The sequence below is a fragment of the Colias eurytheme genome, chromosome 6 (genome assembly GCF_061535395.1).
Source record: "Colias eurytheme isolate Ceu_HAF_F1 chromosome 6, ilColEury1 Martin Lab GWU primary, whole genome shotgun sequence".
Taxonomy (NCBI): domain Eukaryota; kingdom Metazoa; phylum Arthropoda; class Insecta; order Lepidoptera; family Pieridae; genus Colias; species Colias eurytheme.
Window position 1 is genome coordinate 11,431,374 of NC_142985.1, and position 27,271 is coordinate 11,458,644.

Sequence of the window (27,271 nt, forward strand, 5' to 3'; positions counted from 1 at the left end):
AGCTGAGAAAAGTAACAGTTTCTTTATACTTTAGGCTTTCGTAAGGTGAACAACCCTCTGACACCAATTAGGCTTACATAAAGCCCTGATCCTAAAATAAACTTGAGTGATGTGTCAAGCTTGCATCTAACTCTTAGTGTAAGGAACATAAAAATATTGTACGCATAAAATACAGATGATACTTGTGTTGAATTTAATCATTTCGAATAAAATCTTTTAAAATGTTAATTTATCCATATTTCAAAATAACAAAAATTTTGTAATAAATAGGTACATACTTCATGTTACATTCTAAAATTCTATGAAACATTCAAATAAGCGCATGGATTTAAATACAATTGGAACTTCATATAAAATTATCTAGAGCATTCCTTGCAGTAGACAATTTTATTGCATCCGAGTGTTATCTGTTTTTACGTACAGAAGTGACATTATAGATTTAAGTACCCTCGCAGACGCCCATAAAATTGCATTCGTAAAATAGCTCATAAGAAAATAATTGCATCATTACGATCTCACAGAACACCAGACCAATTAACAGGTAATAAATACCAGATGTTTGCAACATACGACGCTTATTGATAAAACAGTGACCTGGATTGTAAAATGGCGCGCAAATGGCATGTGTGAACGTCATAATTTGTGCACATAAGGGCCGTACGTGCGGCGATATTGAGAACACCGCCTATAAATCATCGCAAGGATCGTGTACACATGGTCTTATGTCATCTCGATTAAACAGCTGTCAGTTGTTTTTTTTTTCCTTTTTTTTTCAATAAAATTTGCATTCCAGCCAGTGTCAATACAGATTTAAAAGTAAAAGTAATAAGTGTCTTCATTTAAGAAAGGAAAATTCCCCGTAATCCACTTTCGAAGAATTTCCAAGGTTCAGAGATCAGGTTACGCGATTGTCACAGAATATTTCAGTAAAAGGTCAAAATTTCACCTTAATCTGATGAAGCCTCTTCACTTTCTTCTCGGAATAATAAACGACTTTTGTATAAACGCATATATTTTAAGAGCTACTACCAAATACTGAGCTCAAATAAATCAAGACTGTTTACTTTGAAACATGGGCGTTGTTTTATTGATATATGAAACAAACCTTTTTAACGTAATATGGTAAAGTTTCATCCATGTTCATTACAGTAATGTATCCTTTGAACTCAGCCTCCATTGAAAATAAAAAAATAAGATATCGACATTTGGTAGCTATAAATATTGCGTACATTGTTCCAAATTTGTACAGTTTCTTGAAAGAGGATTCGTCTTTTTAATAAAGCTCGCGTTCTTTACAAAAATTATACTAATATGTACAATATTTTATTTATTATACATAATAAGATATTATAAATAAACCAATCAACGAAATGTTGCTGAATTCAATTACTTACAAGAATCAGATCAAAGAAGCATAAATTACTTGCGAGTTACTTGTAATAAAAATACATCAACATGATTTTCCTTTATATGTTTGGCATCATTTTCAATTCAAAGCAATTTTTATTAAGGAAAAAATAAATATAGATAACATTAGTTTTTTTCACATGTTTATATTTTTTTTCCACGTGACTAGATAAATTTGCTGAAAACATATTCATAAATTTTTGCCTTACAGGCTGAATACAAAAAAAAAATGCCCTACTAAAACTGGACAACACAAAAACGCATTAAACATAAAAATGGACTTTGCACCTTCATGACCATTTAGGCCGCGGCCGAGTTTTGAGGAGACAATATAAAATGCTTTTACAAAAACGCATCGTACCAAACGAACCGTTACACACCGTACAATGGAACGGGATTGCATCCACGACCACAATATTCATTATTCCCACTTGTACGTACTTTTCCGCTTCAATAGTTGAAATCAAAATCGGTCTTTTAGCAGATTATTACTGTTATTATCCGATTCGAGAAGATGAATATCACTGTTTGTTTATTTTCTTGTTTTTATGTCCGATACTAAGAGGGTAATAAGTTTAAAAAGTGTGCGTGTGTTCCGGAGTCGTTTTATAGATCTCAGTCTTCAATTCTTAGATTTCTAAAAGTAAGTAATAATATAATCTGTGGTTACGTGTACTTCTTGTACTTCTGAAATGAAAATAACTACCATCCACTCAAATGTCATGTTCCTGATGAGAAAATAACAAGTCTGCCGTAGTGTTATCCCCGTTGAGTAGTTATCTAGTTATCTCCTAAACCCTGTTCGATTGAACGTCAATTGAAACGGGAAAGATCGCTTTAATAACTGTTATTTCTCAAACTTCAGTCGAGTTTCAAATAACAATGATATCTTGTAACTAGCTGTCGCTCCCGTCTTTGTTCACGTTCAATTGGGTTAATATTGAGATATGTAATAGTATTTGGCTCAAACCTCATTTGTAATATGAATAAATGGTTAAATAAATGAAATGAGCATATAGATAACTTTTCCTAATAATAGCTAACCCGTGCAATCAGCATATCATCTCGATAAAGAAGACTTTCTTAAAGAAAACTGCACTAAAATATGTTCATCTATTAAGTAACCACCATGCGGCAGCTATAAAAAAAAAAATAATACACTTGCTTTCATCAGGGTTTAAAATAGCAACATTCTCTATAGTTATTTAACAACGGCAGTAAAAATCATTAAAACTGAAGTTTAAGGTCAGCGCTTTACTATGTAAATTGCACTATGTTAATTTATTGCAATCATTGTAATAGCGCAATTCGCTGCAAGGAGAAATTGTTTACCACAATCCTGAGGTAAAATTACTTTTGCAATTTGAGTTTGTTCCAACTACTTGAAATATTATAAGATACATGTAATATACAAAGATACATGTATAGGATGTAGGAAAAGGATAGATTAAAAAAAATATAGAACACACGAACAAAAAAAAATCAGTTTATGAAAAATTTGATAAAAAATCTTCAAGTCCTTATTGAGACGACATGTGCGAATTATTCCCTATATAGTAAACTGTATAAATTGATGTAGCGTGATTATGTGGGTGCAGTATCTACTATTTATCTATCCGGTGACCGGTACGTACCTACTTAATTCTTTTTAATAATAAAAAATTACCACGACTAGTTCTAGTTAGATAATAAAGTCTAATGTGAATAATCATAAAGACTATTTTCACACTAAACTAAAACAAACAGCGGAAAATTGTTGCCGAACCATAAAAATACGAAACGACCATTTCCACGGTTTCGAAAAACAAAATCATCGTAAATTTACTTCAAAACCGTAGTGTTTTGTAGTAAAACACGCTAAAAACGTAATAACAAACGGCCAGATGTAGATATCACTTGCTTATTGCATGTAACAGATTATACGACCCGTAAACTCGGCGATAGGCGCCAGGCGGTGAACGCAGGCCTGCGTCAACGTACGAGTTGAACTTGTAGTATAACCGTATATTACTAAATAAGTAAATAGTTACTACGAAGGTGATAGGTACCTAATAATACTGGTACATTAAAACGAAGTTTGTACTCCTTAAATTAACTACTGGATTCGGAATCCCTAATTCCAACTCGTAAATTCGTTATAAAACAGTAAAAATATACAACAATGTGGTTAAGAAACCAAGAAAGAAAGAAAATCACGATGTTGTACCTACTTCTAACAACATCAAACATACATACAATAACAGTTATGCCAAAGGAATAGACTAGCAAAGCACGGCAAACACTTTCGTTTTAATTAAAAAATGCATATGAATTTTTACTTATAATAGTGACGCAGGTACTTACTTAGCGCAGTTCTGAGTACGTGGGAGGTCAAGAGATCATTATTTCTATGCATGATTGAAAAGAAAAATTCAGCCGGTGACATTCTAACTTACCCGTAAATAACACAAGCTTTTGATATTAGATATGAAATACATTTGGCTTTTACCAATCCCTTCTGTGGATACATAGGACTTCAAGAGATCATCAATCACCAAATCAAAAGGTTAAACTAATACTAGCTTACATTTTCAAAACCTTTAAATAGATGCTAAAACGATACGACACAACAGTTTTCGAAAAAACGCAGTTTATTACTTTGTTTAAACAAAATTGCATTTCCATATTTTACTTTTCCATCAACAAACACAAACAGTATTGTACATTAATCTAAAAACACACAACAAAATAGATCCGCATACCTTAGTATAATCCCTAACAATCACTAACTAATACAACAAATAATAATAATAGTTAAAAAAACTAAAAAACACGCTTTTAGTTCGGTTTTTTATAAAACGCGTGTTTTTTATTTTTTTTTTAACTATTATTTATTTTATCAAATTAGTGTATTGTCATCGGTCCTAAATAAATCCACAAAGTTTGAACGAAATCTGGCCGTTTAAAGTTGGTCAAAATCGCGCACAAAGAAGTCGGTTACAAACATACAAACATACAGGTGAAGCTAATATAAAGCGTGTAAAAACTAGTTAAAACTAGGCGTGGAGTCACATTGAACTGGAGCACGGTACTCTATAGCAGTTACACTGTACATTGTCAGGACAACTTTAGTAACCTCGTTAACTCCGTGATAGCAAGATAATTAGGTTCGTGGGGCAATACAGGAATTCCTGCGATAGCGACACGTGTTTACAATGTTACCTGGTCAAAATTATCTCGACCTAAAAGCTAGTATACAAAGATTGGAGTTAATGGAACGACATTGTTAGCAAAATTGTTAGCATAGAATTTACAGCGATGTATTATGCCTTATGGAATATGCTTTTGTTCAGGCGATTGCATAATTTAATTTTCGATTAGCACGCCCGTCTAGATTTATTCCCTTTTTATGAAGGTGAGGTATTTTTATTAAGCACTCAAGCTCTAAACTCAGTTAACTGCGTATATGTTTATCGTATGCGTATATGTATATCGAGACTAAATCTGTTAAGCATTTTTAGTGCAGCAAGTTATTTATATGACCTTTTTTCTATAGTTAGAAGATACAATCGGATCGTTTAAAACAAAGGTTATAACATATTTTTTTGCGACAAAAGTTATATTATTTAGATGTTAAGCTTTGCTTTCTTTGCTTTCTTCTTTAGAATCTATAAAGGGTTCGAAAAAATATTGTATCATATTTAGATATTATCTTCAAATCTTCAAAGATCTATGACATCCATTTGAACAGGTGTTTTATCTGAAACTTGCTAAATAATGCGACAAACACCTTTCCACCCCCGCCTTCTAAACAAATCAGACGTAGTCGCTAAATAGTTTTTACTTAAATGAATAAAATAAAACTAAGCATATTATGTATAAGCTGCAACAATTAACATGCTAATTTAAATCGCTTAACTAGCCACATAAAACCACTCGAACTGGGCGCAACAAGAATATCATTTCAAAGATATGCCCACAATTACATTTAAAAGGTTTTCCAGTTAAGCGTGTTTAGGTTATAAATAGCTTTACAGTAATTAGACTTTACGATAGATTTAAAATACGACACGTCACTAAACTTGACATAAAATGGAATCTATTAAAACCAACCAATAAAAGTATATTTGGAAAGGGTCAGGAAATTTTATTTCAGAGCACTTTCTAATATCAATTTAGTTACCTCAATGCTCAGTCCCCAAGAGACTGACATTTCTAAGAGATACGGAAAAAAGTAAAGAATTTTTCGAGTTTGGATTAGTTACTTACATACTTCAGAGAACTAATGTTAATTTAATATTACATGTAAAAATAAAAGTCTGATAAGTAAGTATTGTGTATAAGTCAGTAACCACGCCCCAGTTTTTAATACACTGTAATAAATAAATTACCATCGTAGTGTTTCATTTTATTTTTGTTGTTTCAATATGAAAAGATCGCATAAAATCTATGCTTAAGTGCGAAAGGGTGTAAATATACGATTTCAAGCGAAGCGAGAAATAAATGTCATTATTCATTGTACAAATGAGTGGATATTTAGAAAAAGGCTCTCCAATCCGGCCAGCGATGTCCCCGAGGGCAAATCTATGCCATCAATTTATTTTTTATGTTCTTTTTATTTGCTGAAGATTCGACGAGATTAAATCGTCGATACTTTCTGTATTTGGACGATGATTTCGGCAATTCTTCTTTATATATAAAACGAAATGAAAATACTTTAAATTCTTTAATTCGAAATAGGACCGTAATCGTATATTCTACCACAATAAACTTACAATAAATTATACTATACCTACTAGCTACCCGCCCGCGGCTTCATCCGCTTTGTCTAAAACCTAATAGATTTTATACTAAAACCTTCCTTTTGAATCACTCTATCTTTTTAAGAAACATCATCTTAATCCATTGCGTAGTTTTAAAGATTTAAGCATACATAGGGACAGAGAAAGCGACTTTTTATACTATGTCGTGATTATTTATTTAAAGTAGCTTTAATCAAGATGTTGAACATCTAAATGCTATGTAATAGATACGTACCTATAAAATACTACATTCTGGTTGATCTTCTCTAATTATAATTAGTTATAGACTGTGTAATTATAATGAATGAATGAAGTAGATAGCAGCTTTATGATAAGGATTGAATAACATACGGGTTGTAATTGATGTGTGAAGAGTTAATTTCTAATAATATATTATGTTTAGAAGAGGCAAGATTTTTCATGTGTTTCTATCACAAAGAGGGCACTTCTTGTTAATACAATTAGGTAATGGAGGATAATAATACCCAGCAAAGAATAATTTGCTTACTATTGAATATTGCTTGCATATTGAATTTCATGTAACACAGTCCCTCATACGAGGACTTTAACAAGCCTCTAACGACACTTTACTTCTTTGAATTCAGATTTTATCCTAATTTTACTAAAGATACATAAAAAAAGACGGGTTGCACTCCGGGAGTGCCGGCAGAAGTGAAAACTTGATTATTAACGTTGAGCATGTTTGATATTTTGGAATGGTATCCGTCTTACGCTTTTTCGATCAGGTCACGTGTCCTGACGCGAGTTTAAGATTTTATACCCATTACAGAAAAAGTGCTCAACGCCGCTAAAGAAGTTTTCACTTCAAAAATCTCCTTTTCACTGTGGTAATAACAAGTCAACATAAATTTAGTAAGCAAACTCAAGCGTACATAATTCTAAATCTTTAGATTTAATACGGATAAATAACCAAGGTCTATTATAAAGCCTACGCTAAAACAACATTTTCCACGGCTATTACCCACCGTTTAAACGAGAAAATAAACTACTAAGTTTTCGACTTAATGTTCAATTTTTCATCATAAGACCTCAGGCGACAAATTATTACTTTATTTTTTAAGTCTTGAGCGTGATACTTTTCTTTTAACACTAATTTAAAACATGTAACATATTACAATATATAGTTATCGATTATAATATTATACATGCAAAAGTATGTCAGTATTTCTGGCTTGTTACTTTTCACGCCTAAACCGCTGTACGTAATCAAATCAATTTTGAAATACAGATAATCTTATATATAAAAATGAATCGCAAAATGTGTTGGTAAGCGCATAACTCGAGAACGGCTGAACCGATTTCGATAATTCTTTTTTTATTATATTCCTTGAAGTACGAGGGTGGTTTTTATGTAGAGAAAACGTAAATATGTACCACGGGCGAAGCCGGGGCGGACCGCTAGTAATATATATATGTTATAGTCAAAGTCCGATACACAGTCTCTTCGCGGAAGGACTGGTTTATCCTAGGTTTGGCCAAAGCCATCAGGCAATCCCCGAAATACATTTCAATTTCGCCCTTTGCCTGAAGTATTTTTAGTCAAACCCAGGAGCTCCTAACTTTTCAGTCAAACGTCGAAAGTAAATTATTCTGTTTCGGTTTTGGCCTAGTCAATCCTAGAAGCGACTGCAATTCTCGGTCAAACGTTGATCTGAACATGTTTAAACAGGTTCATAATGTCTCTCGCGGACCGCGGTGTTCCGACTAGGAATGGGTCGTCGACGCATTTTTCATTAATGCCTCACCATGTCAGAAAAATGATTAATTTGTCACTTTAATTACCTAAGAAATTATTAAAACAATTAACATTAAAGTTAATGCCTCACCATGTCAGAAAAATGATTAATTTTTCATTTTAATTACTTAAGAAATTATTAAAACAATAAACATCAAAATTTTAAAAATGTTATTTTTTTATACTTAATCTTATACAAACTAACCTCCGTATATTCCAAAGCATTTATTTATTTATTTTATACTTTATTGCACATCGTACAAAAGGCGGGCCTAATGCCACACGGCATTCTCTCAAAGCATCTCAAATATAAAAGTGAAAATCACGTAAGCTGACCAATCAGGTGTCAGAACTGGCAGAGTTAAGCGGTTCTTAAGACTTGAAAGCTGCTTAAATGATAAAATGCTTCCAAATATACGAAGATAAGACACTTCATACCTATATCGGAGTTTGACTCGTCAAACCCCGATTTAATAAAATTGTGTTTTGACGTTTGCCTGACCAAATTAGTCTCTCCCAGGTTTGACGAAAATTGTTTAGTCAAAGGCCGAAAATTTACATTTGTTTGGGCTTTGACTAAGTCATTCAGTCTGACCTGAGGATTGACCAGTCCAACCTAGGAGCGCCGGAGCTTCGGAGTTTGCCTATAACATATACATGAATCTTGTCGGAAAGGCGCCTATGCCTTTCTTTGTTAAAAAAACATGACGAAAAGGAATATAGTTTGAAAAACTAAAAAACACGCTTTCAAGATAGATACAGCAAAAAAGTAAAAAATAATTCTTAATCTAGGATGTTTATAAATGCATGCACGATAATTCTTCTTTGTTTACCATTATTAAATTTAGACGGATTATATCTAAAGTCCAAATTGGCGGGACGAGCTTATCCGGATAAGTTAAATAGGTCACGGTATAATCTCTAAGTTGGATTATTTTATTTCTCTTTTTATATATAGCAAAATTATCGCTACCGTTGTTTTCATTGAAACATTTTGTTATTCTAACTTACTACTTGAATAAACTAACTTTATCATGTTATATTTAAATTAGAAATTAGGCAATATGTGTCTATCGATATATAGGCATCTATTTTCATACTGCAAATGGCAATTCTTTTGCTATAAGTATAATTAAACCAAGCAAATAAAACTATATAAGTAAGTTAATGATACTATTAAATGATCATTTTTATTGTGTCAAAAATCTGATCAATATCAACCTACGCTATTGTAACTTGAGTAAAAACATATTTCCTAGAATTCAACAGAATTCCTTCTAACGTCCTCCAAATTATAGTAATAATATTAAACTTTTACCTTATTTATGCTGTTGTTATAACTATTAAACTAGACAAAACAAAAATATTTTTTTAGGCGGTCATAAAATGTTTATCCTCATAACCTCTTGAATGACGTCAGAAGCATAGCAGCTTATAAACATTGGAACCTCGACCTCTTTAGGCGCCACCACTGGAACAGTTTACCAGAACGCACAATCTGGTACAATCAGATTCAAAATGGCGGACGTCCGATGGTTCTGCGCAGTGTTCAGCATTTCAAATCTTCCCTGACGTCAAACTGAATTTATAATTGCCAAGTTGTATCCGAAATGCGGTAATAGGGTGTCTTACATACGAGGCTGTTAAATGCATCGTTTTACTTGCATGATTAATTGTTTTATGAAGGTTCGGTTATTGTTGATTCAATATAATAGGTTTGAAATAAAAGGTCTTTAAATCTATCAATTGAATACAATGTAAATGATAATGATAACAAACGCTCCGGCCGCTGAAATATTATATTTTTTCCACTGATAACAATAGTTTAAGTAGCAGTAGCATAGACGTAGGTACATCGGCATAATCTAACTGCAAATATTTTGAACTGTTAAAATAAAGTTCGGTTTAAACATAGTCGGAACATTATTAAGTATCATGTAATTGCTTGTATATTTACGATCATTTAAGTAAAGATGTTTGATTGCTTGTCAATAAATAGCAAGTACAATGTACATTACTATTATAATGATTAAAAAATACATTTCAACTATATCGAAAATTGGCAAACAGGAGTCAGGAGGAGGACAGTTACTTAAAGATATAATCATGCTAAAAATCACCATTCCCCACCTATTCCTTGAAAATCGCAATATATTTTTCGAACAGGTTGCCCTAAGGGCCATATCCACCGTCCGAACGCTCATGCATCCCACACCTAAGATATGTTACGACGATAAACAGTCCGTCTTCACTCAGAGCTTAGTCTGTACAGCGGATTTATAGCAAATCGATTGGTAAATAGAAATAGACACATTAACTGGCAGACACTTTCCGTAAACAAAGGCGATGGCGTCAGGCGGAGATGATTAAATTTTGGCTTTATTGCATTCTTGGAAGCTGATACTTCTATGCTCTATGTCCATATTAATGGACTCATACATTAAAAAAAAAAACTTAATGAAGTCAAAAGAAAAAAACGAACTTAATTTCCAATTTTCGAATTTATGGAAAACGAAAGTAAAGTATATTTTAAAATTTCCAATATAATAAAACGAACATTATATTATAATTATTTTACCAAATTAAGAAGATAAGATCAAACGGAAGGAAATTGGAAAATTAGTTTTATAGGCATTATTATACCGGACTCTCAGTGGAGTTTCGTTTGCAAAAATAGCGGACCTAAATCTGACTTCTGATATATATTGTATAGAACCGTTGTTGCCAACCCGTTTTGTGGTCCCCCTCTCCCCACCCCGGTAATTAAATTTGGCATACAAAGAAAAAAATAAAAATTTCCAAAACATGCCGTGTGGGGTATCAAATGAAAGAGTTTATTGAGTAGATCACGAATATATAGCATACTATAACATTTCTTACACTTTCTCTAAGATTTTTTAGAACGAAAATGCTCCATTTTTGAAGTGAACTTTAAACCACTATAGATTGAAAACTCATGAATATATTTTTTAAATTATTATTTTAAATAATTAACAATAGTCCATTGTTTACCCTTACGATTCTCGTTTTGGTATCTCTGGATCTTACCAAAGAAGTTTCACTTCTGACACGTGTGCTCGGCACACACGGTTTCATTTTTATTGATGTCAATTTCAGTTTAATCAGTAAGTAGGTAAGTTATCAGTACTTGCGTAATATGTTAAATATTTTATCTTGATAATGAAGACAGCATAATATGAAACAATAGACCAGAACCACATGTATTTCAACAATCAACGTATACAATGTAGAATCAAAAGACACGCTTGAAACAAAACAATATAGTGCATCATAAAAGTGCAGCTGTAAAGGGCCAACAATGCAAATCAAATCCAACTACACACATTGCATTATTATGTACTTCATAATATGAACATGCTTTTGTGCATGCCATAAATAGTTATAGCAGTAAACCAAATACACTTTTCTTCACGGTCGGTTTATATTTAGTCATAGTATAGATAATAATAATATGAGAGATGATATACAACATAGAAAAGGCTGTTAATTTACAAATTAAAAATAAAATAATGGGTGGTAATTGGTTTTAATTATTGCATATATATATAAGGTTAGGTTAGGGTAAAGATAAATTTAATGGTCACTAATAATGTTTACGTGGACTAATCCGCTGGCAAGAGATATCCATCTATCTACAAAAATTTAATTCAAAATCCCGATCCAATTTCATAAATAAAAAAATGTGTGCGTGTACTAGTGTACACACGTAAGAAGTGAAACTTCTTTATGACCTTATTTTTCAAAAAATAATTTACTATATGCAACTTTACAGAAATACGTCAATCACGCGTGGTATGGATAAAAACAAGATGGCGCGTAACGAAAAAATGTTACACTAAATTTTTACCAACCCCGATAAAGAAGTTTCACTTCAATAAATAAATTCCAACCCAAAAGTCACTAACAAATGCTTAATTTGATTACCCATACCGTCAAAGAGGTATAACTAAATTCTCGGAAAGCTCCCATCATTGATATGTTCTAAACCCGAGTTCACACGATCGTGTCGTAAATATACACGACACGATTTAGTCATTACATATGCTAATCTATACATTAATACGCAGTGGGTCTCTTCAGTTAATCAGTGTGTTCCCTCCACGTGTTCCGATTATACATACGTCACACATTGCTATTTTTTCATTACAATGTGACGACAGGTATGTCGAATATAGGGTTGCCGATATGAGCGTTGTTAAGTAATGTAAGGGTAGTGTTGAGGAGTACAGCCTAGTAGAAGTTATGACTAATAACTGATAGCACGTATATTATGTAAAATGAATTTGTCCACATGCCCATTTTGAAATTAAAGACAAGTTCAATGTGAAATTAGTTGAAATTAGAATTCGAGCAAACTATTACAGGCGTCAATTAAAATAATAACATAGCTACAGTCAGTCACTTTTGAGTCTTGAAATTTATAATAGACTACAAATATGTACATTATTAATTATTGCACGCCTCATAAGCGAAGCGTTGAGGTGGGTACTACTGTCACTTCGCGCAAAACATCTGATTTTTCAAACTTAAAATGTCTTTATGTATCATACATTGCACTTGTAAGATAATACATACACACACATATTAAGAAAAAACACTACTTTTAACGTTCATGATATTTTTGATGTCATTTTTGTTATTTAAACTAGTTAAAAAACAGTTTAAAAAAGTTCTGTCTTGGACGTCCGTGTGTCTGTATGTGCGGATCCTTTTTCTTGTTAACACGATAGCGACCGAAATACTTTACTAATCGAGTCTTTTTTTTTCTCTTACGCTTGAGTATGCTCAGGAATAGAACCCTTTCATTTTTCAGGGTCTGATTCGATGTGGTTTAATTGTTATTAAATAAACAAAAATAATAATTAAAAATATTTATTAAAAAAAAATTATGAGGCGTGCACTTTTGGATTTTCCAAATTATTTTATGTTTTATGTAAATTAAAGCTTTCATTTACCTACTGAAGAAATTTTAATTAATATCTTAAAATTAATTTCAAACTGATGAAGCCATCAAAATCAGCGTCATGTCAAGCAAAAATTAGTAAGTATATAAGCTTGTAATAAGGAAAATTGTTTATTTTGATAGATTCGCATGAGGTAATTTAAAATTAAATTTTAATTACGAGTTCAAACCTTTTTAGAGTTCGCAATTCGCATTGTGTTGTGTGTACGAGTAACTATATGATTCGAGAAAATAGCTAGATGGATTTTAATCGATTGACGTCATGAGATTCTTCTTAATTAGGAGTAGCAACACTGGCAACATTATAAAATAATTTGGAAAATCCAAAAGTGCACGCCTCATAATTTTTTTTAATAATTATTTATTAATTATTATTTTTGTTTATTTAATAACAATTAAACCACATCGAATCAGACCCTGAAAAATGAAAGGGTTCTATTCCTGAGCATACTCAAGCGTAAGAGAAAAAAAAAGACTCGATTAGTAAAGTATTTCGGTCGCTATCGTGTTAACAAGAAAATCCTCCGCACATACAGACACACGGACGTCCAAGACAGAACTTTTTTAAACTGTTTTTTAACTACATAGTTTAAATAACAAAAATGACATCAAAAATATCATGAATGTTAAAAATAGTGTTTTTTCTTATTATGTGTGTGTATGTATTATCTTACAAGTGCAATGTATGATACATAAAGACATTTTAAGTTTGTAAAATCAGATGTTTTGCGCGAAGTGACAGTAGTACCCACCTCAACGCTTCGCTTATGAGGCGTGCAAAATACAAATTTTAACATAAGAGCGTTCATTTTAAAAAAGTTTACAATTTACTACACATCCTTTATTTTTTTCTTTACTTAATAGACAATAGGAACATTTGTTAATTAAATTTGCATAATCTGTGAACGTCCCCTTAGCGGGCTTAGCGTAAGCGGAATTCCTCCGGCTCGCACATGCGTGCTGACGTCACCGTGTGAACGCCAGCGCTATCTACTTTTGGTGCGAAGCACATTCCACGCACTCCCTATTATATTTATAGTTTACATACCACGACTAATTGAAGTCAAAAGTATTTCTATTAATCCGTTTTTATGTGGCATTAATTGCGGTCTCAATTTTTATGGGAAACTAACGAATGTATGTACTATTTGGAATTATTTTTGAACGCACATCAATCAACGCGAGCTGTGAACGGCGCTAACTTGAATAATTAACTGGATAACATTTTAACATCGTCGAATTCATTATGCGGGGTCGTTATGTTAGTGTTTTGATTTATTGAACAATTTATCAAAAGGTGGTACCTAAATGGAAAAAATTTGAAACGTATTCTATATTCACTGAAACAGTTTTTCTGTTTCTTTTTCTTGTCTTAATAATTAACACGCCATTACCGTTCCTATCTAATTTCCATAATTAGCAAATTATCCATTATTCGCTGATAAGGAACATATAATCCAAGTTTCAAAGTTCTAACAGCCAACCTATGTAACAAATAACAATGACATTACGATAAGGTACATTCCAATGAATTCCAGAATCTCATAGGCAATAGAGGCGTGTTGCCAAGCGTAGAGGAAGCAGTCACTTACGCATTCTCGATAGACCGTAACTGATATGCTCCACCCCACTTCCTACACGCTCCTAGCAACCTATGCTCGATGGTTTGTAATCTATGGACACCTACACGCGTTTTACAATACGATTCTATTAGGTACACATAGTTCCCATATTTTTTGCACTAACTGTGACTAAAAATTATTTTTATGTTATGTCATAAAGTAGACGTACGTTTTTGTGTAACATCAACAATTAAAAATAGGTACTTACAAGACTAGGGTATAAATGCGGTAATAGCACAGTATTACCATATTTCCTACAGTATGGCGACGAATGTACTTGTGCAGAGAAACGGAGGGGAACTGGCGGGGGGTCGGGCGACGCGGGCCGCTTAATGCAATCACGCTGAGTTTGCATTAACTATCGCGAAAGGACGACACAGTCGTATTTTTTGTGTAATTATTTTATTATACATAGGTACTTACATATTCTATTATGGCGCGCAAAAACTGTTCCGTTTACGGATGTAAATCTACATTGAAATCCCAGATGGAAACAATATTTCAGAAAGATTGTATTAATTGTATCTGTTGAATTAAAATCAAAGCTATGTATATGTTGTCCTCATTATTTTCTAATCAGATTGTACATCCCAATGCGAATGCATTACTTAGTTAAATGTTATAATATACAATTAAGAACATCCAAAAATAGTGTCCACGTAAATATTTAGCAGTGCAATATCTGTAATTATATATTTATGAAGAACAAATAATTACATCAGATTTAATAATCGCAATTATTTTGAATGTACATATCAATAAATGATTTCATCATAATATTAATAATCACAATTGTTTTATTTCCCATTTGTTGCAACCCTAGCGTATTTTCGTGTGGCAGCGTAAGTACCTACGCTGGCGGCGGCATCGCGCGACATCAAAGGCGATTCCTTACTGTAGGAAATAATATTGTAATACTGTGGTAATAGCTAGACCAGACACTACCATCCATCGATTAGGATTAAGGATTTCTAATATAATTAAAACAAATTTAGGTTTACAGTTTACATAAAACTATAAAATTTGAGGTTTAGAAGTTCGCACTTAGTTTAGCCTATTTGTAAAAAAATATCTCTCGTTCTATCCTGTAGTCGACAAACTTCGACTAAATAATTTTACAAGCGAAGTACTTATTTTATTTAACCCGACGTTTCGAGAACTCTACAGCAAGCGTGTTCACGTCAAACACAAGAAAATAACAATTTTATGTTCTCAGCAACGTAAAGCCTTCTGTTTTGAACGGCAAGAGGAAAATAGAAGATTGTTAGAAACAAAACTACGATAACTAATTGGGATAAGAGTTCCAGGAAATTTGGAGTATAATTCATGAAATTATATACTATAATAATATAAGAATACTTTTATAGAAAACTAGATTATATATGCACAAGCTTGTGGAATCAAAACAGAAGAAGAATAGGTGCACTGTATATCTGCAATCTGCATAATAAATTCTGAAATAGAAACATGTAAATAATATGCAACGAATTCTATACGAAGTAACGTAAACAAGCTTGAGCATCTCTTATGTAACGTGCTGTTTGTTCATCTAACCGTTTATCTGTCAAAGCCCCCTCAGAAACAGGTACTCTATCGAGACCTTTATCATTCCTTGAGACTAATGGACTAGCATTGCTGTAAACATATCGAGTTTCTAGCCTGTACCTTTATGGAACGTGAGCACGACCTTTAATACTTTATTTCCTTTGTTATGCACTCAGTGACCTAAACAGAGTATGTTATATGATGTGAGTAAAGGAATTAGTCTTCCAGGAAATGTTCTCGAAGTTATTTTGATGAAATGAAGAAAAATCTAGCCTTTAAACATAACTGAAGATAGCCAACGATTTCGTTAATTTTAATTTCTTACTCAGAAATGAACTGTACAAAATAAATGAGTTTGAGTGTGATGAAATAATATTTTCAAGTCAATAAATTTCATAAGGATTTACCTAGTATTACCTAGTAGATATAAATAGTATAATTCTTTGCATATTTTAAAATCGCTACAAAAAGTGTTAAGTCTATGTGTTAGATTTAATTGTTCCAGCTAAAAAGTTATCGTGTTTATTTTATTCTTAGACTCTATTAGCATTCATTTGATCCTCTACCTAAACTAGCATTGCTCCTTGCGAACATTGCTCTCCTCTTTTACCTATTTCCATTATCAATTAGTATGAATAATGGAAAATATTTATCTTGGATTCATTAATTTACACAATCTGGCGACCGTAAAACTTCAGTTCAACACCTTTTATTCATACAAACGCTTACACAATCATATACATATATATATTATGTATTATGAATATATATTCTTATGAATCCACCATCAGTTGAAAGTCGCTAGCTCGTCCCTTTCTGAATTCCACCCAGACATTTATATCCTAAACGTTTTATTGCCGTTCATAAATCAATAATGTATTTAAAGAATTCAAGATAAACATATACGTTATTTATTGCAGAGAAAAGTTGGCAAGAATAAGGGACCAGATGGTTTTGTGTATTCCTACAGCTCTTCTTGTTCATATTTTTATGTTATTCTTTACTCAATTGCTTTTCGTTCTCGAGGGGTCTAGAAAGATCTAAATTGGTTCAGCAGCTCGTCTCCGTCTGATGTCTCGAACTTTAAATAGCTTCTTAACTTTAACAACGGCAATCTGTATTGACACTTGAATCTCTGACCCAAAACCTGAAGCTAAATTAGTTTAATAACTTTTATGTATGTTTATTTATTTTTAATTTGTAAGTACATAGTTATTATATACGGTTCATGCTGAAGGCACTACCATTTTCTTAAGAAACTGTTAATTTATGAGTACAACTCGCTCTTGGTAGGTCTTGGTCCTCAGTTTTTTATTTAGCATTTGAATAATAATGGGTTGCAAATCGCAATTGCAGGTACGAAAAACTTTATTACGTACGAAGGGTATTTAAAAGTCATTTCAATGCCACAGCACATTGACTCTGGACGCTTAAAAACTATATTTCGAAAAATAATTAATGATACCTCAACATATGTTTTTTTATGGAACATAATAAAAATGATAATTTATTAATAACAGCATTTTTATGTTATCTACCCACTTAGAACAATATTTATCAAAATTTTTTGTTAATTTTAGTTGAATAAAAATTCATGAAATGACGTTCATTGGTACAGAATTACAATTGCATATTCATTAGCATTTTTATGATAAAACGCTGATTCAATCGACGCGTTCAATTTGAAATCTTATTCAGAAGCCTTCGCATTTGAAGTATTTATTGCATCCATATTAAACAATAAAAAAAAATAGTATTTAAACAATCGAATTCATCTAATCCAATTTTAATTAACATTACAAAAAGCAATGTATTGAGTAAGAAAAAACATCTACCAAAATTTGAGAAAAAGGAACGCAGTAGGCGTTTTTAAGGAATGAAAAATCTCGTTAAACATTCCCATACTTCAGTACCTACCGTGTTATGTAAGTTAGCACCTAATCATTATAAATTATAGTCCAGCAGACATATGCAACAAGATACTCAGTGTATTACGTAATGCACCGTGTTAACCTTTTGAACGCCAATGACATCTATAGATGTCATGCGCAATCGTGCCCTGTGCGCCAACGACACCTATACATGCCAAGAAACAGATCATAGATAAATACAAAATAAACATATTAAACCTTTACTTTTACGTGTTTTATTTATACAGTTTATGAACTGAATCCCCAGTTATTACATAATTGTACACAGTAAACAAAATTGCCAAGTAGTTATTCAAATATTTGATGACAAAAAATAACTTAATTAATGGCTAAAAAAGCATGTTCTCTCGCGCCAATGACATGTATACGTGCCTACTAGTGATGTAGTGTAATATTCAAGTAACTTCATTAAAATTTCAGCGAAATTACTCTAATTCGCTTAACTTTTGTAATAACTACAAAAAAAATATATAAGCTTAGTCACTGAGAAAAAAGGTAAATACTACATTCTTTGGTATAATACCATATTGTCTATATTGTGGATATTGTTGATTTGAATATTTTCCTTTTCGCCAATCATGCGCATCCCTAGCACAGTATCGATATGCAATCCCTTCTGCGCCATTGACATGAATAGATGTCGGACTGGTGACGTCGTAAGCGCGTGCCGTGTTGTTAAGTGCGGAAAGTTGTAAAAATATTTTATCGAGTAACTAGGTATCTACCAATATTATAATCGCAAAAATGGCAAGTGAAGAGTTTTATAGTACAGAAGAACTATTGCGCATTTTAGAAGTTTTCAAAATTTATTACCTAATAAGTCTAAACAGTGCCTTTATTAGAATATTCTTATGATACAAATTGTCGCTATGTCATATCAAAATATGGTAATTGACCTAAATAGGTACCTACATATAATTAGTATTTGCATGGTATTTGTAATAACTCAAGTATTAAACTAAATGATTGGAAAATAAATATGTAGTTTTAATGCAATTCCCTTTATTTAAAGGTAATAGTTGTTTTGATATTTACAAATAAACACTCCACAATAATACCTATAGTTCATATAAACTTAATAAATAAACTCGATAAGTTATAATAATATACAGCTACACATCCCTAATCAGAAGCGAGAGATTATAAAAAAAAGGATGGTTGCCCGCGCCATTGGCATGTATACATGCCAATGGGGCGTAACTGATAGAGAATAGTGCTGTAACTTGCTGCAATTTTATATGTATTTTTGTATCTCAAAAGGTTGATTTTTTTTGTTGATAGTTGCTATAAATGTGGTCTTAAGTTTTTACAGTAGGAGATGAGGTTAAATAAATATTATTTTTGTGTTATAAGCTGTTTATTCAAATATTCAGACGTGAATTATTATGTTTATCGATAACATTTTGGACTCCCTACTATTTTCAAGGTTATCTCATTGAATTTGTGGCTTGGCGTGGAGGGCACGGCGATGCGTTTTTGCTCTGGCGGTCAAAAGGTTAAATGGCGCCTAACGTCATATACCACATCAAGGATCAAGTACAATTTAAAAATGTATTAAATTGATCCGCTTGTTATGTAACTATGTACGTTTAGATATTTAAATATAACGTGGTATAACTAAAAAACTTGTGAAAATCGATATCGAAGACGGAATAATCCAAAAAAACAGCTATAGGAGTGTAGGATGTATTGTGATTTTCCAAAAGACTTGTTTAGATTCAATAGTTGAGGAAAATAATTGTTCAAACTCGTATTATACCATTTTTTAATAAAAGCTTGTCCTCAGTTGGACAAACATTACATTCTTCCTTCTATACTTCTTACATATTATGTAGAGTAACACGTTAACTTTTCCATATAAAATTCGAGATATTCCTTTTATTCGTTACCTCAAGATATATTTACTTACGTCAAATATGAAAATGGAGCGAGCATACTTATTATAATTTAGCCAGGGTCTTCAAATATCTGCACACGAATGGTCCGTGCTTAGAATGTACAATTCATTATTTTTAAAGCAATTTTTATGCCGTTTACATTTGATGGACGAAGGACGTAAATAGAATTTATTTTTGTACCCTTCTCTAATAATCCCCTTAAACGTCCATTCTAATTTATCACAGAAAATACAAAAAATACAATGTTTGGAAACTCTTTTGTGAGATAATCCTGTTACAATCAGCTTGGTCAAAAATATTATATTCCCTGGAAAATTTTGTTTTGAAACATATTTATTTGTGTCTATCAATCATTGTCTGTCTGTAGGCTGAAAACGAAGGTACTCTATAGGTACTTTGTATTCTTATTGGTCAATACTAAGAAATAGAATGATTAACTAGTACCAGTATCCATTCCAACAATACTGAGTCACCCAGATCTGATAACTGACCGGGCAATGAGTCAGCACTATTCGATACTTATCTCTCCAGACCCTTGTTTTAAATTTTGAATGGTATGCTTATTATATTCTCTTTAACTGTTGACTCTAATCAACGACATGACCTTTCAGAATTCTACAATATATTGGACTGGCTGAACAATGAAGTAAATATATTACCTACTAGCTTTCCGCCCGCGGCTTCGCCCGCGCAGTCAAAGAAACACTCGCATAGTTCCCGTTCCTGTGGGATTTCCGGGATTGCGTCATTTTCCCGGGATAAAAAGTAGCCTATGTCCGTTCTCGGGTATCAAAATATGATAAATATGATCTACGTGATTGAGCAACAGACAGACAGACAGAGTTACTTTCGCATTTATAATATTAGTATGGATATAAGTATCTTACTGAATTTTAACTCGTAATATCAGAAAAATATTTTCACAAAACAATTTTCAAACACGAAAAATTCATTTCAGAATCGCATAATAAATAAATTAGGTACGGAATAACATTGGAATTTACTTTAACACATAGCTAATCTATTTAAATATTTGATATTCATGACACGAAAACCGCAAACACGACAGTTAAGTACTAACCACGTGCCTTTGCTATTTTTCGTTACATGCAAAATTCAAGGTCACATACTGTTGCCATATAGTTTCTTATAGAAAATTTTAAGTTATCTAGCCTGCCATATAGTTTCTTATAGAAAATTTTAAGTTATCTATTTTGGTATAAAAAGGTTATATACATTACGTAGGTTCTTATCGTAATCTAATTTATAAAATTCTCGTGTCTCATGAAATTTCGTGTGCATATCGATAGGTCTGAGAATCGAACAACATCTATTTTACATACCTCTAAAGTCCAAGTGATAAGAGGCAGAGCAACGTTTGCAGGGACTAGCTGTAAAGGATATTTTTTATCTCAATTTAATTAAAGCTTAACCTACCTTTTTAAGCCTCTACAGTCTATACTTTTTTTAATTTATTGGCAATCTATTAATAAAATGTTAAGCGGCAACCCTACAACTGTGTACTAAAATATTAATCGATTTTATAGTTGGATGTGGGCGAAACACGTCTAGCTTTATGTCCAATTCATCATGCGTTTAGACTGAATGGGCAGCCTGACAATAAATAGCAAAACGTAAAGAATGTTAAACTATCGTAATTTAGGTAAAATTCGACAAAAATTTCTCGATCAAAAATAATTTATAGGACGTCAAAAAAATTGCTATTAACGTTTTGTCACCTGTAATATTTTCCTAGTTATCTTAATAATTAGCTCCCTAATTGCTACATCGTGCCTACATCATAATATATAGGTACATGGAACTGAAGAACGAAAGTTCATGTTACGCTTCTTATATTACAACCGTGGGCGTTGTTAATATATCAAGAAACACACATGTTCGTTTGCTTACTTTGCCCTTAACTATACAAACTCATACTTGAGAATTTTTTTAAAGAATAGAAAAAACTCGATCACGAGGCACAATACGAACCCGCGTCTTTCGCCTTGCCGGTGCGACGCCGAACCTCTGGACCACTCGTGATCCCATCAGAGCAATTTATTCATCGCATTTATTCTACTCGATTTTATGTATTTATAAGGCACAACCCACCCCAAAATCATACTTTTCAAAGATAATTATAATAATTTAAAATGTCGATATCTCAATAATATGTTTATTCCACTGTACGTCGACTACTTAACGTAAAACCATGCACTGAAATATATCTTACACCTAAAAGCCGTCAAAAAGCAAATGGATCGCATCGATGAGTAACTGTCGCGTTATGCAGCCGGGGCAGACCGCGCAGTAAATATTAATTAGGAAAGTCGGCGCCGTCGCTTTGTACTATTCATCATACATGGGGGACTTATCAGAACTTCGTGTTCGTGCCTTTCAGTGGATTTTTGTTAATAATTTACTTTATAGGTCGGAGCATGTCATGTGTTAAGGGCTGTCCCTATTGTAATACTCTTCTTTTCAAGGTGGCAATTAATAATTGGCAATGGTTTTTTATCACCAATTAATAACAAGCTTTTACATAACTATTCTAATTTGAAGAACTAGAGAATTTCTAAAATTAAATACCCTACTTTTTTAACAAAAAAGTAAATAACAATCTGCATGTAACTACAGAAATTGAAATCAAGATATAATTATTGAGAAAAATAAGATATAAAATTTTCGATACTTGTTTCCAACTCAATGGTTGGTAGAAGGAAATAAAACAAGTAAAAATTTTAATTTTGCTCAACCCTATTATTTCTCTGACAGTTTTTTCCTGTTCTTCCCACATTAGTTGCTGGTTGATTTTTAAATATTTTTGCTTAATTTTATATTTGTTTTTATCTGGTACTGGTATCTATACTAATATTATAATGCTGAGTTTGCTTGTGTGTATAAACATGCAAATCTCAGGAACTACTGGTATGATTTGAAAAATTCTTTTGGTGTTAGATAGCCCATTTAACGAGGAAGGCTATTGGCTATATATCATCACACTAAGACCAACAGGAGTGGAGACACGCGGGTGAAACCGATGGGCGCAGCTAGTTGTAAATAAACATAATCAGTCTTATTACAAGGTATAGTTTAAGTGTCTACCTATGACATTATATCTCTTATTCGTGAAAACCACTTTGAATGTGGTTTTACAAATTTAAACATTAAACAAACTTGTTCTGCAATAAAAACCTTTAAATTAAATTATTTTAGTGAAATACATTAGAAATTATACATTGTATGTGTAGTAGGTATTATTAAAACTAATTAAGCAAAGGCTTGTAGTTACAAGATAAATTTATAAAAATATTATAATCTCTTCAGCTGTTTTTAGATATGTTTTAGGTTTTGAAAATGTAGATTTAACAGCTATAGTTAAGTAATTTTAAATTCCCATTGGTTTTCCTCCATGCTTATCATAGCGATACATTTCAGGTGATGACTTATTGTAAAATATGGGCATTAAATAATACATAGACAAATATAAACAAGACACAATATCATTTATAAATTAAAAATATCAGGTAAAATAGAAAAACACGAACTAAAGTGAAGTCCCGTGTCCCCGTAGTGGGGTAAGGGGCAGATGCATTATTCATACATCTGTTTCACTGATCGATTTTCTTTAGGGACAAGTAGGTGATCAGCCTTCTGTGTCCTGCCAGACCGAGACATTTTTTTTTTCTTTGTCTCCACCGGGAATCAAAACCAGGACCCCTCGGTTCTACGCTCAAGCGCCAACCACTGTACCAAGGAGGCGGTCATGTGAAACCGAAAACACGAACTAGGAATCTTTAAATTTTTTCACTTGTCTCTTAGGTATGTTAAATATAGAATCAGAATTTAGAATTTCATATGAGATATTTTAATGTGATCATATTGTTTAACAAGTTTTATAAATAACAGTATTATTTAAAATTCATTGACAACTGTATACAAAAGGCTATGTTATATTATGTAGATGTTGCATTTATTTATTTTACACAAACCATTACAATTTATATCAGCAAACAATTTATTTTGAGGAAGGATAAATCTTTTTGGCAGGATGTGAGTAGGGTTCGGACTTTATGAGTTCTTTACTGGACAAGAATGGAACTGGAATAAAAGTTAAACGATTACAATTGATTTCAAAAAGTTACGATGAAAACCGGGTGAGTTTTATAAACATCGAAAATTATACATGAAAAAGTGACTTACAACAAGCTCTCCTGAGAAAATGTAATCACCGCTTCTGTTTATTTCACTCTAGTAGTCATCCATTGAACACATTGTGAAGCACTAGGAAAATAGTAAATACTATGATCTAGTCACAACTGATTATCAATAATGGCGAGCTTCGTAAAAAATAAACACTGCACTATTTTATTTTATATAACACGGCATAATAACACGAGGTTGTTCCGAATGATAACAAATTCATTAACAACTTGGATACTGTTACAATCGCACTGTAACATTCAGACAAGTCCTCGCCACACTCGACAAGATAGACGAAAAGAATAGATATAAAAATCTGAGATTGCGCACGCATCCGGTTGACGGATGACACAGGCAGAAGTTGACATTTTGATAAATGTTACCAGTTTCTGCACCTTATCTGTCAAAATATTCTAGCACAGATAAACAGTGTAAAATAATCTTGCTTTGTAAACTGTCAGTAACCTTTAAATAGCAATTTAAATAACTTTAATTTGAATTTAATTGTGTTGATAAATTCAGTAGTTTCAAAAAGGTTAATAACGTTATTATTCTACGATGATGTATAAATGTAGATATACTATTTTTACATTTGTTTACTTTTACATTACTCGTACTCACATTATTTTCTGTTTTTAATAAAAAAATCTGAAAGCACATATGTTTTTAAAAATCTTCGAAAAAATAGAGAGATAAAAGTTGTCTGTTCTTGAATGTAATCTAATTTTAGATCTGTAAAAAATTAACTGTCACTTTGGCATATCATCAATAAATAAATCTGACGTGTATCTACTCATAACTCAATATTGAGTAAACAAATTACTTAAAATTACGCTGTTTTGATCATTTTAATGTGAAATAATGACGGAAACAGAGCGACCCGACAATAATGTGCCATCAGCGGAGAGAGAAGTGGACCCTGCTGCCACTGGCGATCGTCCGACTACAACGGAGAGAGAAGCGTATTTTCAAGCCTTGAGATTATGGATCCAGCAAGCGCAAATGTATCAGAATTTGTCATCATGTTTCCCATATTACATGATGAGTTTGCAGGGGATGCAAAATAATCAAACAAATATGCCCTTGCTGAACAATAATTACCAGTTCCAAGGGCAGCAGTTTCCGTTCCAAGTGCCGCCGGTTCCTCCCCGACAAGACCCGGAAACCCAGGATCCTCCACCTCCTCTGAGCCCAGCTGAATGTATGTGGTCACATTTGATATAAAATTACACAAAATATGAGAAGGTTATAATCTGATGCAATTCTGTGTAAATGAACATAATGAAAGAAGGCGGATGAAATAAACACCTTGCTCGAATGATTCTTAAATTCATATAATACCTAAATTCATCATAAATTATTTTTTACATTTATATTACTATCTGTATATATTGGAACATTTGCCATCTTTACCAGTATAAAATAAGGAGATCTTAATTCATTAGGTGTATTGCTGCCGAGAGATTACTTTTATGTCATGACATTGCTATTATACTTCTTCCTTTCTGTGCATTGCAATACTAATTTATTCTATGCCAATGAAGCTGCAGGTAGTAGCCTAATTTTTATACATACTTGGGCCTATAGGGATATTTCAGATCATCTATCACACTTTTGTATACATCTTATATCAAAACTCAAAAACTCAAACATTTATTTATTCAACTACACTTTGTTTAGCAGCTCTTTGAAAAATACACAAATATAATAATTTACCACATTTATCTTTTCAGTAATACAAAGACACGGAGGATATGAGTATTTAATCCCGCAGCTGTATAAGCGACTATTTGCTGAATTCATTGACTTCATGTTGCTGTTCATTCTGAAGCTCATTGTGACCTTTGTTGCGGTTGACATGTTTGATATCATGTAAGTAAATTGGATAATTATTGGAACAAATATTTTAATATTCAGTTCCTGATATAAATAATATTTTGTTGTATATCTCTATGTCTTGTGTTAGTTATGCAAAAAAAAACACTTAAGTAAATTAAGTTCTTTCATCAGTAGACAGCATTGCAGTTTGCAATTTTGTCCATATATTCAAGTTTGAATTAATATAAAGTAAAAGTTTTTTTTTTATTTATTTTTTATTGTATTTTTTGTAGTGATCTGGAAAAATTTGACTTGTACAAGTTCAGTGAGAATTACGATGATTACCAATATGCAATGGAGTTGACGTCTGAGATTCTGCTCTTGGAGATTATCTACAGGGTACTCGTCTGCATTTATGAAGTAAGTATTTCATTATAATGTTAAAATTTTGTTTAAGGAACATTCATTTATCTTCTGAATCGAACCATTTACAATTTTTTTTTCTATAGGCAACATATTATATTAGTTGTTATTTATGTTCACAAAAACTTAATATTTTATATGAGCAATACACCAGAAGTACACTTCTATTGTTAATAACTAACACTCTATTCCAGGCTTTTTGCCTCAGCAGCAGTACTGGACGCTTGGGAGGAGCTACTCCTGGTAAGGCTCTGCTCGGACTGCGTGTAGTGACCGCAACAGCCGTGATCGCAGTAGAAGGTAGACCAAAGGAAACCGTCCTTTTATACCCTGGACGACCCCTCAACTTCTCGACAGCTCTAGCTCGCTCACTCCTCAAGAACTTCCTGATCTCCCTTCTCTTTCCCCTCTGTGTGATTCTGTTTGTCTTTCGATTCAATCGTACTGGCTATGACCTTCTATGCGGCGTTATTGTGGTCGAAGAAAACATGTTCCCGGCGAGACGTCATGCACCTTGAACGGTTTTGTCATTCTGTCTGTCTCAAACATTATAATCATACACGGATTAACTTATATGTGGTAGTAGATAAATGTATAGAGTACCAATTATAGACTTCAGTACGAATTTAGAAACTCCTGCGCTTTTAACGTTTTAATGGACTTCTGGGCCTACATATGAATTTAAAACTTTTCAATGGATATAAGCCTCTCAGTGTTGTAACAAAAAATAAGTAGTCTCTTAATGTTTACAAAAAGTTGTGTGTAGAATTCATTCAATCTGTTCTATTGTATCTTGTACATGATCATAACACCTTCAGAGTCCTTTTAAATGTTGAGAGAAAATTGCCAACTCTAACCAAATGAAGTAATTTCGTTAAACTGTTTCCAGATTTTTTTCTGTAC

General features: G+C 32.4%; 2 protein-coding genes across 2 annotated transcripts in view; one reads left to right on the forward strand and one right to left on the reverse strand.

The window, feature by feature from the left end:
- Nucleotides 1–24,445, reverse strand: part of krz (beta-arrestin protein kurtz) — a 102,454-nt gene extending 78,009 nt beyond the window's left edge. The window contains exon 1 of the mRNA XM_090103213.1: nt 24,128–24,445. The gene's annotated coding sequence lies outside the window, so the exon portion shown is untranslated. The remainder of the gene's footprint in view (nt 1–24,127) is intronic.
- A 440-nt stretch (nt 24,446–24,885) lies between these two features.
- On the forward strand, nt 24,886–27,271 carry LOC149908038 (protein FAM8A1). The gene is made up of 4 exons (XM_090103168.1): nt 24,886–25,328; nt 25,861–25,999; nt 26,239–26,365; nt 26,563–27,271. Exons 1-4 carry the CDS (start codon nt 24,989–24,991, stop codon nt 26,884–26,886), a joined length of 930 nt encoding a protein of 309 aa, XP_089959294.1. The 5' UTR covers nt 24,886–24,988; the 3' UTR covers nt 26,887–27,271.